Raw genomic sequence first — 15,191 nt, 5'->3', positions numbered from 1 at the left:
AGAATGAAACAAGATGATCATTCTTGCCACTGTTATTCAACTTAGTACTGAAAATTTCTAGCCAGTGAGAAAGCAACGAAAGAAGTAAAAGATACACAAATGAGGAAGGAAGACATAACACCGCCCCTGTTTGCAAATGACAGGATTATTTATACAGAAAATCCCAGGGAATCCACTGAAAAACTCCCAAAACTAATAAATGAGTTTAGCAAAGTCATGGGATATAAGATTAATAGATAAAAATCGATTAAATTTTGATATACTAACAATGAACAGAGGGGCAAAATCAAAAATACAATACTACTTACGATCAGTCCCCCAGAATCAAATACTTAGGTGTAAATCTCGCAAAATATGTGTAAGACTTGTATGCTGAAAGCTATGAAAGGCTGATGAAAGAAGGTCTAAATAAATGGAGAGACAGACCGTTTTCATGGATGGGAAAATTCAACACAGGAAAATGTCCATCCTCCTCAAACTGATACAGAGGTTTAATGCAATTACTATCAGAATCCCAGAAAGCTTTTTTTGTTGGTATATGTAAGATTACTCTAAAATTATAGAAATTGCAAAGGAACAATATGAGCTAAAACTCTTTTGACAAAGAAGAATAAAGGGGGAGCAACTAGTCTACCCATTTCAAGATTCAGCTACAGTAGTGAAGCCTGTGTGGATAGACAGACCACTGAAGGGAAGTGGAGAACCCAGCCCACACAAGTGTGGCCAGCCGAGTCTCTGACAAAGTTGAAAAGAGATTCAATGGAGGAAGGAGAGTCTTTTCTGCAAACTGTGATGGAGCAAGGCTGTACCTTAAAACAAACGGTGTTTTCCTCTTAACAAGAGACAGTGTTTCTGTACAGCTGCTCTGAGCCAGACACTGGCAAAGAGCAGAGAAAGTTCCTGCTTTCGTGGTGCTAACATGCTCACGTTCGCGGTCCCCAGGAGAACTCCTGGATGCTAGGGAAGGGGTGCGGACACCGGGGGTCAGAGGTAGGGTGGGTGTTACGTTTGGACAGCTCCGGAGAAGGGATGCAGGGGCACTGACCTTCATCTCGCTGGCTCCCCGGCCTTTTCTCAAAGATGACATAGTGAAAGTCATGAGTATCCCACCTCCCGTCTCAGCCCCTGATGTAATGCCATCTGTCAACTACCCACAGGTTTTCCCTCCATCACACCGCTGTGGGGTTCACATGAGTGGGGGCGGTAAAAACGGTCCATCCGAGTCAGTGTCCCCAGATCCTTCCCGAGCCTGAATGGATCCTGAGCAGAAGAGCAGGACCAGGTGCTGGGGCGGGGCAGGCCTGCAGGAGCAGAAAGGGGAAGAGAGGGCCGGCCCGGAGCCCTTAGACGGCCCTTTAATAAGAGGGGGCGCCTGCCAGCGCGGGCCAGTCTGGATAATGCAGACACACTCCTGTTTTCTACCTGAAGCTATGGACAGGCTGGGGGCCTTGTGCTCCAAGGGACTTCAGATCCCTTGGCCGAGGGATCTGAGCAGGAGGCAGCTGCGTGGTGCACGGAGGGAGACGAGCAGAGCTCAGCCCGAGTCACCACTTCCCGTCTGCAACGGTGAGGGCTGCGGCGAGTTCCCTAACCCCTGCAGCTCTCAGTTTCCTCATCTGGAAAACGGGGAGAGTGTAATTCAGACAACATTTGCTGTGAGGATGACAGGTGTTGCCCACTAGCAGCTTGACGCAGGTAAGGGCCGCGTCAGAGAGCAGAGCAAGTGAGACAGAGCTGGGCTTGAAACCCGCCTAGGAGCCGCCTGGCCTCGAGCACGGCACTTCTCACCTCGGCAGAAACAAGACCAAGTCCTGCCCACTGGGTTACGGTGAGAATTAGAAGTAACACAGCCCGGGGCTTCTCCGTTGGTGCAGTGGCTAAGACTACCCTCCCAATGCAGGGGGCCAGGGTTCGAGCCCACGTACCGTAACCAAGCGTGCAAACGCTGAAACTCAGAGTGCGTGTGCTGAGACACAGACGAGAGATCCCAAAACCAAGACTCAACTGAACTTAACTAAATGTTTAAAACACAAAGAAAGAATGCAGCCCAAGGACCCGGCGGCAAGACCAGCACATGGCCGTGTCTGTTATCACCTTCATCCTTTAAACCTGCTTTAGACAAAACCTCATTAGACTCTAAAGAGTGCCAGGGATTTCAGAGGCATTCCATGAATAGCTGCTGCGTGAGGAGCTAAGTAACTGAATCTGAACTGTATCAGTGGATGAAGAACACTGAAGGAATGGCCCCGCCGTCTCCTCCAAACGCGACTTTGCAGCATACGCAGTCCTGTCCTCAGTCTCTGGGAAAGATTCCTGACGCCAGTTCCTTTGCCCAGAGTGACACCATCACGATCACCCAGAGGAGGAGAGCCAGGCTGGTCCCTGGGGCATCAGCGCAGGGGCAAATGCCCAGAGGGCACTGGGCAACCCTTGGCTTAGCCTGACTTCCTCCCAAGGAGCAGCTGGGCTGGAGTTTCTGCGTTTCAGCAGAAAGAAATGCCCTCTTTCTCCAGGGTTTCTGGCCTAGACTCTGAGCCAGCTGCCCTCACGTGAAAAAGGCTTTGCTTCCCAAGCCCCAAAGTCCCATTCAGGCTCTGAAAGGGTTAATGTCTTCTGCGAGAGCGATGGCTGGGCGGGCCTCAGGGAGCCTCGCAGGAAGCTGTCCGCAGGGGCCCTGCCATGGGTCAAGTGCTGGGCTGGGTGCTGGAGAACACCCTGGTCTTCAGTCCCAGGGGTTTAGCGAGCACGCACGATGCGTCGGGAGCTGTGCTGGGTACCGAGGTGCAGCCGAAACCAACAGGGGCCCTGCTGTCAGGCTTTGTCGGGGCACAGACATTTACACCCACACACACACACACACACACACAATGACAAGCTGCGGCACGTTTCAGGAAAAGAACTGAGTGCTCTGCAAAAGGATAAAGAGGGACAAAGATAAATCCACAAAGGCCCTGCCAATAACCCCAGGCACGGGTACAATGAATGCGTCAGTGTTGCTTATGACTCGGAAAATCTGTAAACAGCCTTCACGTCCAGTGGTGCAACGGACGGAGCTGCATCCCCCCACTCACGTTCACGGCATCCGGTCCCGTCACTTCATGGCAAATAGATGGGGAGACGATGGAAACAGTGAGAGACTTTTTTTCTTGGGCTCCAAAATCACTGCAGATGGTGACTGCAGCCATGAAATTAAAAGATGCTTGCTCCTTGGAAGAAAAGTTATGACCAACCTAGACAGCGTATTCAAAAGCAGAGACATTACTTTGCCAACAAAGGTCCATCTCATCAAAGCTATGGTTTTTCCAGTAGTCCTGTATGGATATGAGAGTTGGACTATAAAGAAAGCTGAGCACTGAAGAATTCATGCTTTTGAACTGTGGTGTTGGAGAAGACTCTTGAGAATCCCTTGGACTGCAAGGAGATCTAACCAGTCCATTCTAAAGGAGAGTCCATTCTAAAGTCCATTCTAAAGGGTGTTCATTGGAAGGACTGATGCTGAAGCTGAAACTCCAATACTTTGTCCACCTGATGTGAAGAACTGACTCATTGGAAAAGACCCTGATGCTGGGAAAGATTGAGGGCAGGAGGAGAAGGGGACGACAGAGGATGAGATGGTTGGATGGCATCACTAACTGATGAACATGAGTTTGAGCAAGCTCCAGAAGTTGGTGATGGACAGGAAGGACTGGCATGCTGCTGTCCATGGGGTCACAAAGAATCGGACACGACTGCGTGACTGAACTGAACTGATTGACCCCCAATTCACGTGTTAAAGCCTCGATGGTCCCATCTATAATGGGGACATCACAATAGGAGCTACTTCATGGGGACGTTGGCAGGAAGCAGGATTGGAACTCAGGCCTGACTAATCCCACAGTCCTGCTCTTAATTAATAAGGCAAATGCTTTGTTTCAAAGCCAGAGAAAATAAACAAACAGACCTCCATATATGTTAAATAGACATTTCTCCAAAGACATACAGACGGTCCAAGGGCTCGTGAAAAGACGTTCAGCAGCGCTCGTTATTGGAGAAACGCAAATCAAAACCGCAGTGAAGCGTCACCTCGTACCAGTCGCAACGGTGATGATCAGAAGTCTACAAACAGTAGATGCTGGAGAGGGTGTGGAGCAAAGGAAAGTGTCCTAACTGTTGGTGGGCATGTACACTGGCTCAGCCACTATGGAGAACAATGTGGAGGTTTCTTAAAAGAAAACTGAGAATAGAGCTCCCAGGAAACCGCAGTTGGAGAAGACGTGTGCCGCCTAGCCTTTGCTGCAGCACTGTTTACAACAGCAGGGCACGGACGCAGCCGGAACGGCCACTGAGAGCAGGAAAGAGGATGCGGTGTATGTGTATACACAACGGAATATCACTCAGCCACGAAAAAGAAGGAAATACCGCCATTTGCAGTGACATGGGTTGACCTAGAGAGTGTCATAATGAGCAAAGCCAGACAGAGAAAGACAAATATGTGATGTCACTTGTATGCAGAATCTTAAAAAGTGGTATAAACAAATGTGTTTTCAAGACAGAAACAGTCACAAATGCAGAAAACAAGCGCGGTCACCAAGGGAGGAAGGAGGGAAGGACGAATCGGGAGGCTGGAACTGACTAGACACACGACTAGATGCGAAACAGCTAACTGTTAATGGCAAGAACCTACGTGTAGCAGAACATACTATGTAGACACGGAGCTCGACCCAACGCTCTGTAATGACCGACACGGGCGTAGACTCTAAAAAGGAGTGGGAACGTGTATGTGCATAAGCGATCCACCTCGCTGTACAGCAGAAACTAGACACCGTTGCAGATCCGTATGTTTCAGCGAAGACTCTGCTGACTCCAGATCCCCGAGCACGCCTGCTCTGGGCGTCGGCTGTGGGACCCGTCCCCCCACCCCCTCACCTGCTCGGGCAGGCGGTGAATGCTGCGCCTAGAGCAGGATGCCTTTGGTTCACGCCCCGGCTCCGCCACTTTCCAGCCATGAAATCGCTCCATGACTCAGTTTCTTCCTCTGGAAAATGGGGATGATAATGGTGCCGACCTCAGAGAGCCTCTGTGAGGATGAAATGAGGGAATTAACCCACCTCAGAGGCTTGCCTTAGTAAGTTTTTCCACGCCAAGGCCAGAGAAAGATGCCCCACACACCCAGGAGAAAACCCAGGAGACTGAGCCATCACGGGAGTGACCCAGCCTGGGGTGACTTGTCCCAAACCTGCTTAGACTTTTTTTTTTAATCCCTTTTATTTTATTGTTTTAATCGGAGTGTAATTGCTTTACGAAGTCGTGTTAGTGTCTGCGGTACAGCGAAGGGCATCCGCCACACACACAGCCCTCTCCCTCCGGAGCTCTTCCTGCTTGCCCCTGGTCCCACGCCCAGGCCATCGCGAGGCACCGAGCCGAGCTCCCTGCGGCGAGCAGCGGCTTCCACTAGCCGTCTGCTTTACACACGGCCGTGTGTGTGTCAGTCCTACCCTCTCAACTCGCCCCTCACGCCCCTTCCCCGCTGTGTCCACAAGTCGGTCCCCTAAGCATGCGTCTCTATTCCTGCCCTGCAAACAGGTTCATCAGTCTCATTTTCCAGATTCCATATCCGTGCGTTCATACACGGTGTTTGTCTTTCCTGGCTCCTCTTTGAAGGTGTAGCCCAGTCTGTGCCTCAGCCTCGACTTCTCCTCTCTGATACCCTGTCTGGATGGGCCCAGGTGTCCACAGCTACAGGGGGGGATGGGGCGGGGGATGAGTCCTCAGACTGGCACCCCCCTCACAGGCTTCCGAAACCCTCAGCTCTTGCCAGGACGCTGACCGAGCCGACCTGCCATCAGTGCCAAATCGGGTCCCGGGCCTGGGGGCAGCTCCAGGACAGAGGAGGGGCCGAGAAGGAGGGGCTGAGCCACAGACCACAGGCGCTGACTCATGGCCTCCGCCGGGCGCTGGGCAAATAAAGGAAGCAGCCCCAGGGCCTCCTGCAGCCGCAGGGACGCACCAGCCAGCGATGGCCTGGGGCACGGTGGTGCACGTGGCCCCAGGGCAGCCCACCCAGGCCGTGTGTGTGCTGGGCACCGAGACGCAGCTGGATGTCTACAGGTGAGCGGGGGACGTTCTGGGGCCGCGGGCAGCCCTGGGGCTGTGGATGAACGGCTTCTGCTGCCACACAAGCGGGTTGGCACAAGCTGCGGCCACTGCCGGGCAGAAGCCGGAGAGCCAAGAGCCGAGTGGCCCTGGGATTCTCCTGGACCCGAGGCAGCGGTTCATCGCCACAGATGAGCGGGGCTTCCCCAGGGCCTCACCGCAAAGGAAATCTAGTAGGGCAAGCTGGACCACATCCTTTCATGCCTGAGGCCGTGAAGCGCAGGGAGGGTCTGTGACTTGCCTAAGGTGGCAGAGTGCGTGGATCCTGGGAACGAGTCTGGCCTCCGGGTCTCACGGCCCCGGCCTGGTTCCCCTTGTGCTGTGCTGCCCTGCGCTGCTCAGTCAAGCCTCCCTCCGTGGGTGGGTGAGAGCACGGTGTGATGAGACAGGTTCTGGCATGGAGCGGCGGGGGCGGAGGCCTCTGGCATGGAGCGGCGGGGGCGGAGGCCTGGCCCTGCTATTGGTTAGCTGAGATGCCCTGGGCGCCGGAGCCTCAGTTTCTCCATCTGTGAAATGGGGATTATACCCACTTTGTAGGGTGCTTGCAGGATCAAGTGTGAAAAACTTGAAAATGTTTGTTGAGTACTTAGTGCGGTGCTGGACCCGCCCGGTGGTGGTTCTCTTGTTCATTCCTTCCTTCGGCAAATGCTAATTGAGCCACTATTGTATCCAAGCCCCTGCCAGGCTCTCGCTGAACAGGGTGGTCTAAGCTGCTCGTGGTGGGCATGGCTGGGTTGTTGCCGTTGTCGGGGGGCGCAGTGCCAGCCTCCAGCTTCCACCACTGCAAGTGGGCACCTGTGCTTCTACAACAGTGCCCGCAGGTGGGCATCTGTGCTTCTAGAACAGTGCCCGCAGGTGGGCGCCTGTGCTCCTTGAGTGTCGCCTGACTCCTGAAGGGGGGCAGCAGAACTGCAGGGAGTGTCTGGGCCTCCCGGGGACACGGAGGCTGGCAGGGGGCTGAGAGGGTGAGGACTGAGGGGAGAGGAGGCCCGCCGTCATCCAGGCCACCCTGCGCCGGGGAAGTGTGTCCATCGGGGAGGCCTCGAGCCCGGGTTCAGCCCCGCTGGCTCACACGGTCACGGCGACCCTCGCGGCACGCTCGGCACGCGCAGCTCAGTCAGCCCCCGTGAGGCGGGGCAGCGCCGTCCCCAGTTCACAGAAGAGGAAACTTGTTTTTTCCATTTACCTTTCAGTCGTCCATTTTTTTCTATGTTGACTTTTTCTCTGTACTTGCCTTTTTGAAGGAAATTTTCCTGTTCTCTTGAAAAATTATTGCATTTTCTCCATGTATGGAAATTTATTTATTTTTCTATTCTTTTGGAGAATACCTTTACATTTTAATAATAGAATCTTTAAAGTGAAAGTTGCTCAGTCGTGTCCGACCCTTTGCCGCTCCGTGGCCTGTACCCCACCAGGCTCCTCTGCCCATGGGGTTCTCCAGGCAAGAGTACTAGAGTGGGTTGCCATGCCCTCCTCCAGGGGCTCTTCCTGACTCAGGGGTGAAACCTGGGTCTCCCACATTGCAAGCAGATTCTTTACCACCTGAGCCACCAGGAATTAAACACTATCTTAATCCTCTCTTCAATCAAGCACCTCAGAATACTTTAACTGTCAATACCCCTCCCAATTTACATTCTGCCTTTTTTTTTCTTAATCTCACAATTTTGATATTTTTATAAACTTTTAAAATACAGACAATACTCTTTAGATTAACCAAAGTATTTACCATTTTATTTGCTCACCATTCTTCCTTGCATCCAGATGCTTCTAACATTAGATATCTTCTTCTTAAGGTATGCATTGGTTTTAAATTAAAATGCCAGTTCTTCATCTGAAAACATTTTTATTAAAATATAACTTTATGTACACAAATAAAAGTTAATGGTTATTTTTTCAAGATACTTTGAAGATGTTACTTAACTGTCTTCTGGATTTCATTACTGTTGTTGAGAAGTCTACTTTCAATCTAATTATTATTCCTTTATAGGTGACCAGACTTTTCTTCTCTCTGGAAACCTTCAAGATCTGTTTGTCTTTGGTATTCTTAACCACAGTGAGGTGTGTGTCTGTGGGTGTACACGTGTGTGTGTACACATAGAGAAGGGGAATTATTGACAACTTCCGTTATTCTCCATATCTCAGCAACGCATCAAAGAGTACATTCTAAGAATTTCCCTGGTGATCCAGTGGTTAAGAATCAGCCATGCAATGCAGGGGACGCAAGTTCAATCCCTGGTCTGGAAACTAAAGTCCCATATGCTGAGCCTACTGAGGCCGAGTGCCGCAACTAAGACCCAAAGCAGCCAAATAAAGAAATTGAATAAATTTTTAAACAAGACTGTACTCTACCCACAGTCCAGTGTTTTGCTAGAGTACTAAGCTGCCACCACTCCAGAAGCAGAAGCCCGTGTGATTCTTCACGTGTGCACACCCCTATGCGTGCACGTCTGTGTGCAAACCTCTGGGTGTGCACCCCACTCTCCACACACACCCGTGCATGTGCCTTGGTGTGTCCCTTCCCAGTTCAAGAATCAGTCCTCCGGGTCAGGGGATTTCCTTTCTGCTCCTCACTGTCTCCTGTGGGCGTGCGTGCGTGCTAAGTCGCTCAGCCGTGTCCAACTCTCTGTGACCCCGTGGACTGTAGCCCGCCAGGCTCCTCTGTCCATGGGATTCTCCAGGCAGGATCACTGGAGTGGGTTGCCACGCCCTCCTCCAGGGCATCTTTCCAACCCAGGGATCGACCTCGTGTCTCTTATGTCTCCTGCGTTGGCAGGCAGGTTCTTTACCACCGCGCCACCGGGGAAGCCCGCTGCCTCCTGAAAACCTCCTTATTACCACCGGTCAGGGTCAGTGTGGCTGCCTTGTGGTTTCCGCACTGGTGGGAAAGGAGGAGCCCTGGGGCCAGCCACAGTGGGCCGGGCCCCACCTCACCATGTCCATCTGTCCTCCCCATCTGTCTCCTCCTCAGCTCTGCCCCCAAGGGCTACACGTCCTTCAGCATCACCGCCTCCCCAGGAGTGGTTGTGAAGGTCGCCCACAGGCCTCCAGCCAAGAAGAGTCCCACAGGCGCGTCCCAGTGGCGCCTGGAGCCCGGACTGGACGTGAGCCTGAAGCTGAGAGCGGCCAGCGAGAGCACAGGGGACCAGCAGGTGAGGGCAGCACGGGGCTGGGAGGCGGGGCGGCCACCAGGTCCCGACAGGCCTGCCCCTCGGCCCATCCGGGGTCAGCAGGTCCCGACAGGTCCTAACAAGACAGAGCCTCCTTGTCTTTGGCAGAGCTCATGACAGCTTGTTCCAGCCATAGCATACTCACACTGAGATGATGTCGGGGGCTTACGGAGGTCAGGGTTTTGACTAAATTTATTCACCCAGCAAATGTTTAATAATCGCCTTCTCTGTGCCGGGCACTGTCAGACCCTGAAGATTCTAATGAACAAGAAGGTGAGATCGCAGCCCGCGTGGCGCTTGCGGCCTGTGGGCGAGCATCAGACAAGACAAACGACTAGAAACGGTGGTGCGGCTGGGAAGCGCTCAGCCCGGCAGCCCCGGGACACTGGTCCTTGCCCTGTATTTAGCTTCTTCGGCTGCTGTAACACAGGACCACAATTTTAAAGCAACAGAAACATATTCTCTCACGTTTCTGGAGGACGGAAGTCTGAAACCAGGGTGTCAGCAGGACTGTGTTGTGTGGCATCAGTTCTTTGAGGAGAATCAGTTCTTTGCCTCTTCCAGCGGCTGCTGGCTGTCGGCAGCCCTGGACTGATGGCCTCGTGGCTCCAGGCTCTGCCCCGGGGCCCGTACCCCCTCCTCAGTCTCTCTCGGCCTCCTTCTTAGCAGGAAACTTGTCACTGCACTTAAGGCCTGTCTGGATAACCCAGGATGATCACAAGGTCCTTAATTACATCCGCAAACATTTTTTTTCCCCCAAATGGGGTCACATTCACAGGATTCAGGGATTAGGATGTGGACATATCTTTTGGGGAATCACCGTTTAACCCGCTGTACTCACATTGACTATAGATAGATAATCAGGGCCCTCCAGAGGGTCTCACACACAGATCTGGGCCAATAACCACTTGTTCCCAGCAGGGGAGGCCAAGCAGTCTCTCCGCGGGGGCAGAGAGTTATTTCCTGTTGTAGGAACAGACCTTGGGCATCAAAGCTGGTCAGCGAGTGAGTACTCAGGGAGAGCTTCCTGGAAGAAGCGGCAAGCTGAAGGGTGGTCTGCACGACCTATTTGAGAGGGGTAAAGAGGAGCTAGAGCTCAGCACAGAGGGTGTGGCCCGAGTGCGCACTCTGGATAAGAGAGGGTGAGATGTGTGTCGGGGAAGCTGAAAAAGGCTTGTATGGAAAGAAAGGAGCAGGGAGAGAGGGAGCCGGTGTCAGAGGGTTGGCATCCGGGACCTCTTTCTCTTGGGGAAACAGGAAGCCAACGGGAACCTTTCATGCAGGAGCAGCGAGACCGTAAGTGTACATTAGAAAGAGCCACTGGCTGCAGTGAGTGCGTCGATTAGATCTAGGCAGGGCGACCGGTCAGGAGGTGGACACCATGGTCTAGACGCAAGGTGACGGAAGCTGCGTTTCTCTGGGTGCCCGCCATCTACAGGGCAGGTCCAGATGCCTCAGTGTGGCCCGCGGGAGCTCCACTTCCTCTGGGGGCATCGCTTGGGTTTTGCCCTGGGGAACTCCCCTCCGCCCTCTTGCTTGGAAGCGTGGTTCCTGATGCTCAGCCAGGCGGGGCCCATAGGATGGGTTCTCCCTGGACCTGGAGCCTTGGGAGACAGGGCTTGGTGTCTCTTGATCTCAACAGCACCTGCCCTGAAGAGGCCAGGCCCGCTCAAAGCCCCTGCTCCCCGATCCCTGAGGGCTGGGGCCCAGCCTTTCCCAGTCTGCTTCCTCAGGCCTCCTCCCTGCCCCTGCTGGCCAGCGTTCCCTGCGGCTGTCACCCCAGCATCCCTCTCATGCCTCTCCCATCACACCCCCAACTGCTGGACTCCTGCGGTCCCTCCCGGACCCCCCAACACCAGGCAGGCAGACTGGGCCCTGGCCAGGCTCCCGAAGGACCCCCTTCTACGCATCACGGTCACCTGAGTGTGTTGCTGTCCCTCCAGCCCACGTGCTGGGGCGTTCCCCATGGGCTGGGGGCCCCGTCCCTGTCTCCTTGGCACCCCGCTCTGAGCCGGCATGCAGCAGGCCGCGTGGAGCGTGTTGAATGGCTAAGGACGCCATTAATGGCTCGCTCCTGTTCTGCAGGTTCAGATTTCATACCATGGACCCGCGCCCACCCCGGCTGAAGCCCTGCTCTACCTCACTGGGGTCGGTAAGTGATGCCCAGCAGCTCGGAGCTCAGCCCCCTGCCCTCCACACACCCCACGCAGGAGAGACTACACCCCGACGCTTACTTGAGACCAAGTGGAGAAAAGAAAAATTCTAGACAGCCATACATCTGGTAGTTCATAAACATTCCTTCCCCAGTCAGTGAACCACAAATACAGCTGGAGATGAGGCATTTGCAGGGAGATTCAATTACATCTCAGTATTTTATTTCTCAGTTTAGGAATTGGCATGTGGGTTTTCGACATATGAGTCTCTATACCTTTTTGAAACCTCAAATATTTATGAGAAAAATAGATGATGATACTGTCTTATACAATAATACAGACCAGTTTCCCCAAATGATTTACATCCCACCTTCACCATTTTTGCCGTATCAGTGATCTATACTAATATTTATTTAGTATTCTTCTTCAAATAAAGTATGTTTGAACTTGCCTTCATATAGGGCAGTAATATCAAATACCAGCATTATTTAAATGTACATTAAATATATGAACAGCATGTGAAGGTTTTATTCATTTATTTATTTCATAATAAATGTCATTTATTTATTTCATTAATAAATATGAATATAAATAAATTTCATTCATTATTTCACTAAAACACATTTTAATAATTTTATTATTGTTATTTAGCACTTACTCTATGCTGGACAGAGTGCCAAGACTTTACACTTAAACCTTACAAAAATCCAATGAAATTGCCACTATTATTATCCGATTTTACAGGTGAAGAAACTGAGGTACAAGAGCTAAAGAGACTTGGCTAAGATCACACAGCTGGTTAGCCAGGGAGCCAGGACGTTCTGGCCACCGAGTGCCGTGCGCTCTGGCCCAGCACTGACACACGGCTGTGTGTGTGTTTACAAGGTCATCCAGGCCAGTCTCATTCTGTGACCTCATAAGGTCACCGCACGGTTATCACTGGAATGGTCGTGTTGCCGAGTGCTTTGATGAGGGGAGCATGTGCTTTCTCCCCCGTGCCGTGTGGACAGAGCAGCTATGCCTGAGGCTGTGCTTTGTCCCAGGGTGCACAGAACGGAAAGTCAGGTGGGACACAAGCAGCCACTGCGCCCCCTCTGCAAGCTCACGGGGCCTGAAGTTGCGGCCAGAGGCTCCTGTGAGGGGCAGGTGTCCTTGCAGGAGCTTTGCCTCACACTCCCGTTGGGGTGGCTGGGAACTCGTTCTGAAGCCCTGGGGTGGGGGGCGCACGGGTCTGGTTGGCATCCAGGTTGTGGCATGGCCTCCCACCCAAGGAGGATGCCTGTGGTCAGGAGCCCCTGCACTTCTGTCTGAATTGCAGCCAGACTTCTTCTTGGGGGACATGGGGAGTCTTACACCCTGTGTCTCCTCTGAGGGGGAGGCAAAAAAGCCTTCACGCAGGTAAGTCTCCTGGGGAAAGGACTGTCCGTCTGGGGCCAGACTAAGTGCCCCACCCTTGGGCTGGTATCCTCACCAACCCTCTCCTCTTATTTTCTGGGATTTCAGAAATCTCCCTGAGTGCAGACATCAGCCGCACTGGCAAAATGAAGCCCACGGGAAGCGTGAAGGACAAGGTATGCACAGCTTGACCTTGGCGGGGCCCTGAATGGCCTCCGGACTCTGCTGGGCTCGCGTCACACGCCCCCTGGTGGTGATGGATGAACAGCAGTGTGCTTCATGTACCGTGTTAATAGGCCAAGAAACACAAGTTCAGAAAGAAAAAGAAAATTTAAACCTCCAATACCATTATTGCTTTGGTTTATATAGGCCCCATCGAGTCTGCAAAACTAGATTTTCATGATGGCACATTCAGAGAACGTGTCATCCCACAAACTGAAAACTAGATTCATGCACAGCAGAGAAAATTTGCAGGCAGGTCAGGACCCTGGCCCAAAAATCTAGGCTGTGGAGAATTCCCTGATGGCCCAGTAGTTAGGACTCCACGCTTCCACTGCAGGGGTCCTAGGTTCAATCCCCGGCTGGAGAATTAAGATCCCACACGTGGGACTTCCCAGTAATAATGAATCCACCCGCCAACTCAGGAGACATAAGAGATGCGGGTTCAATCCCTGGGTTAGGAAGATCCCCTGCAGGAGGGCATGGCATTCTTGCCATGGAGAATCCCACGGACAGAGGAGCCTGGCGGGCTGCAGTCCACGGGGTCACACAGAGTCGGACACGACTGAGCGAGGGAAGAGCAACAACGTGCCTCGTAGCCAAAAAATATCCCCTGTGCTAGAGTTTAGCGACTGGCGGGCAAGGTTCACACGGGGTGGATAACAGAGAACAGAGGCGGTGGATGGCGGAGGGAAGGGGGCGGGTGGGGCAGGGAGTCTATGCTGCAGAAACGTAGTGTGCTGGGCTACACAGGTGATGAGTTGCCTTAAACCTCAGGGGAAACCCCAAAGCGGCCTGCACATTTTTATGCTGATCTGGACTTTAATTAACTAATTAATTTTTTTGGCCACGCTGCGCAGCTTGCAAGGTCTTTGTTCCCCTGCCCCAGGCAGGGAAAATGCCAAGACCTTTTCACTGGACGTCAGGGCGACCCCACACGCTGGTGTGCTCTTAAGGACCACAGGGCCCGTCAAACATTAAGGTCCCCTGTGGGACCGGTCAGCAGTGAAGGGAAGAATTGCAGCTCTGGGGGTGGAACCCATCCTTCTGTCTTTCCCAAATTGCAGTCATCGCCCGGGGCAGAATGCTCTGCTACAAGCAGAAGAGTCGTCACTGTTTAGAGTCTTGATGGGAGGGGTGCTCCATTTGCTTTCATCTTCACAGAGATAGCAACCAGCTGCGAAGGATAGTGCCCACACTTTGATGAAAGAGTTAAGAGTTGTCATAAGAGGAACTATTTAGATCTGAATCTTGACACAAACTTTTAGCTCAGCTTGGTTTGCCAATTCAACCGTTTTTAAAAGCTGTGGAAATCAATTTTACTGTCTTGGGCGCCTATCTTCATTTTTAAAATTTTTTTTAAAAATTTTTTTTTTTAATCTGGACCTTTTTAAAGTCTTTACTGAGTGTGTTACAGTATTGCTTCTGTTTCACGTTTTGACCTCTTTGGCCACGAGGCATGTGGGGTTTTAGCCCCTCCTTGAGGGATCAAGCCCACACCCCTGGCACCGGAAGGCAAAGTCTTAACCACTGAACCACCAGGGGAGTCCCTCGGGTTCCTTTTCTAAAATGGATGAACTGAATTTGCTTATGGCCTTGGAGGGAGGCAAAAATCCACTCTCGGGACAAAAATACTACCTGATGGGGGAGCAAGATGTGTAAACACGCAAGCCTGCAGGGTGCTGGGCAAGGTGGCGGGCTTCCCCAAGAGCGGGAGGGCAGACACGTGTTCCTAAGCGTGCTCGTCTCTGCTGGGTCCACAGAGGGCCTGGACCTGGGGCCCCCGAGGGCAGGGCGCCATCCTGCTGGTGAACTGTGACAGAGACAACCCCAACTCTTCCGCCGTGGACTACAAGGATGAGCAGCTTGACAGCCACGGTAAAGACCCCCCAGATCTAGTGGAAACAGGGCTTTTGTCTGTTTGTAAAGGCTTCCGTCCTGAGCCTGGCAACAGCACTCAGAAATCAGGCTTATTGGAAGCATGCTCTTGTTAGCACACGGGTTACGTAGGTGAAGGGATAGACAAGGGTCCTGAGAGGGCAAGTGACCCGCCCAAGCTCACACAGCAGCCAGGGGAGGGTTGGGGGCAATGTCGAGTGTCTCAGCGCCTCCTCCAGGGCCCAGG

The 15,191-nt window shown here is 52.6% G+C and overlaps 1 protein-coding gene across 1 annotated transcript in view; it reads left to right on the top strand.

The window, feature by feature from the left end:
* The first annotated feature begins 5,956 nt into the window (after positions 1-5,956).
* The window catches only part of PADI4 (peptidyl arginine deiminase 4), a 28,094-nt gene continuing 18,859 nt past the window's right edge, over positions 5,957-15,191 (top strand). Inside the window, exons 1-5 of the mRNA XM_019986071.2 lie at positions 5,957-6,087; positions 9,101-9,281; positions 11,385-11,451; positions 12,956-13,023; positions 14,830-14,944. Coding sequence (XP_019841630.2) covers positions 5,996-6,087; positions 9,101-9,281; positions 11,385-11,451; positions 12,956-13,023; positions 14,830-14,944 — 523 coding nt within the window. The 5' untranslated portion in view covers positions 5,957-5,995. The remainder of the gene's footprint in view (positions 6,088-9,100; positions 9,282-11,384; positions 11,452-12,955; positions 13,024-14,829; positions 14,945-15,191) is intronic.

The sequence above is a fragment of the Bos indicus genome, chromosome 2 (assembly GCF_029378745.1).
Source record: "Bos indicus isolate NIAB-ARS_2022 breed Sahiwal x Tharparkar chromosome 2, NIAB-ARS_B.indTharparkar_mat_pri_1.0, whole genome shotgun sequence".
Classification (NCBI taxonomy): domain Eukaryota; kingdom Metazoa; phylum Chordata; class Mammalia; order Artiodactyla; family Bovidae; genus Bos; species Bos indicus.
This window is presented reverse-complemented; position numbering and strand designations above follow the sequence as displayed.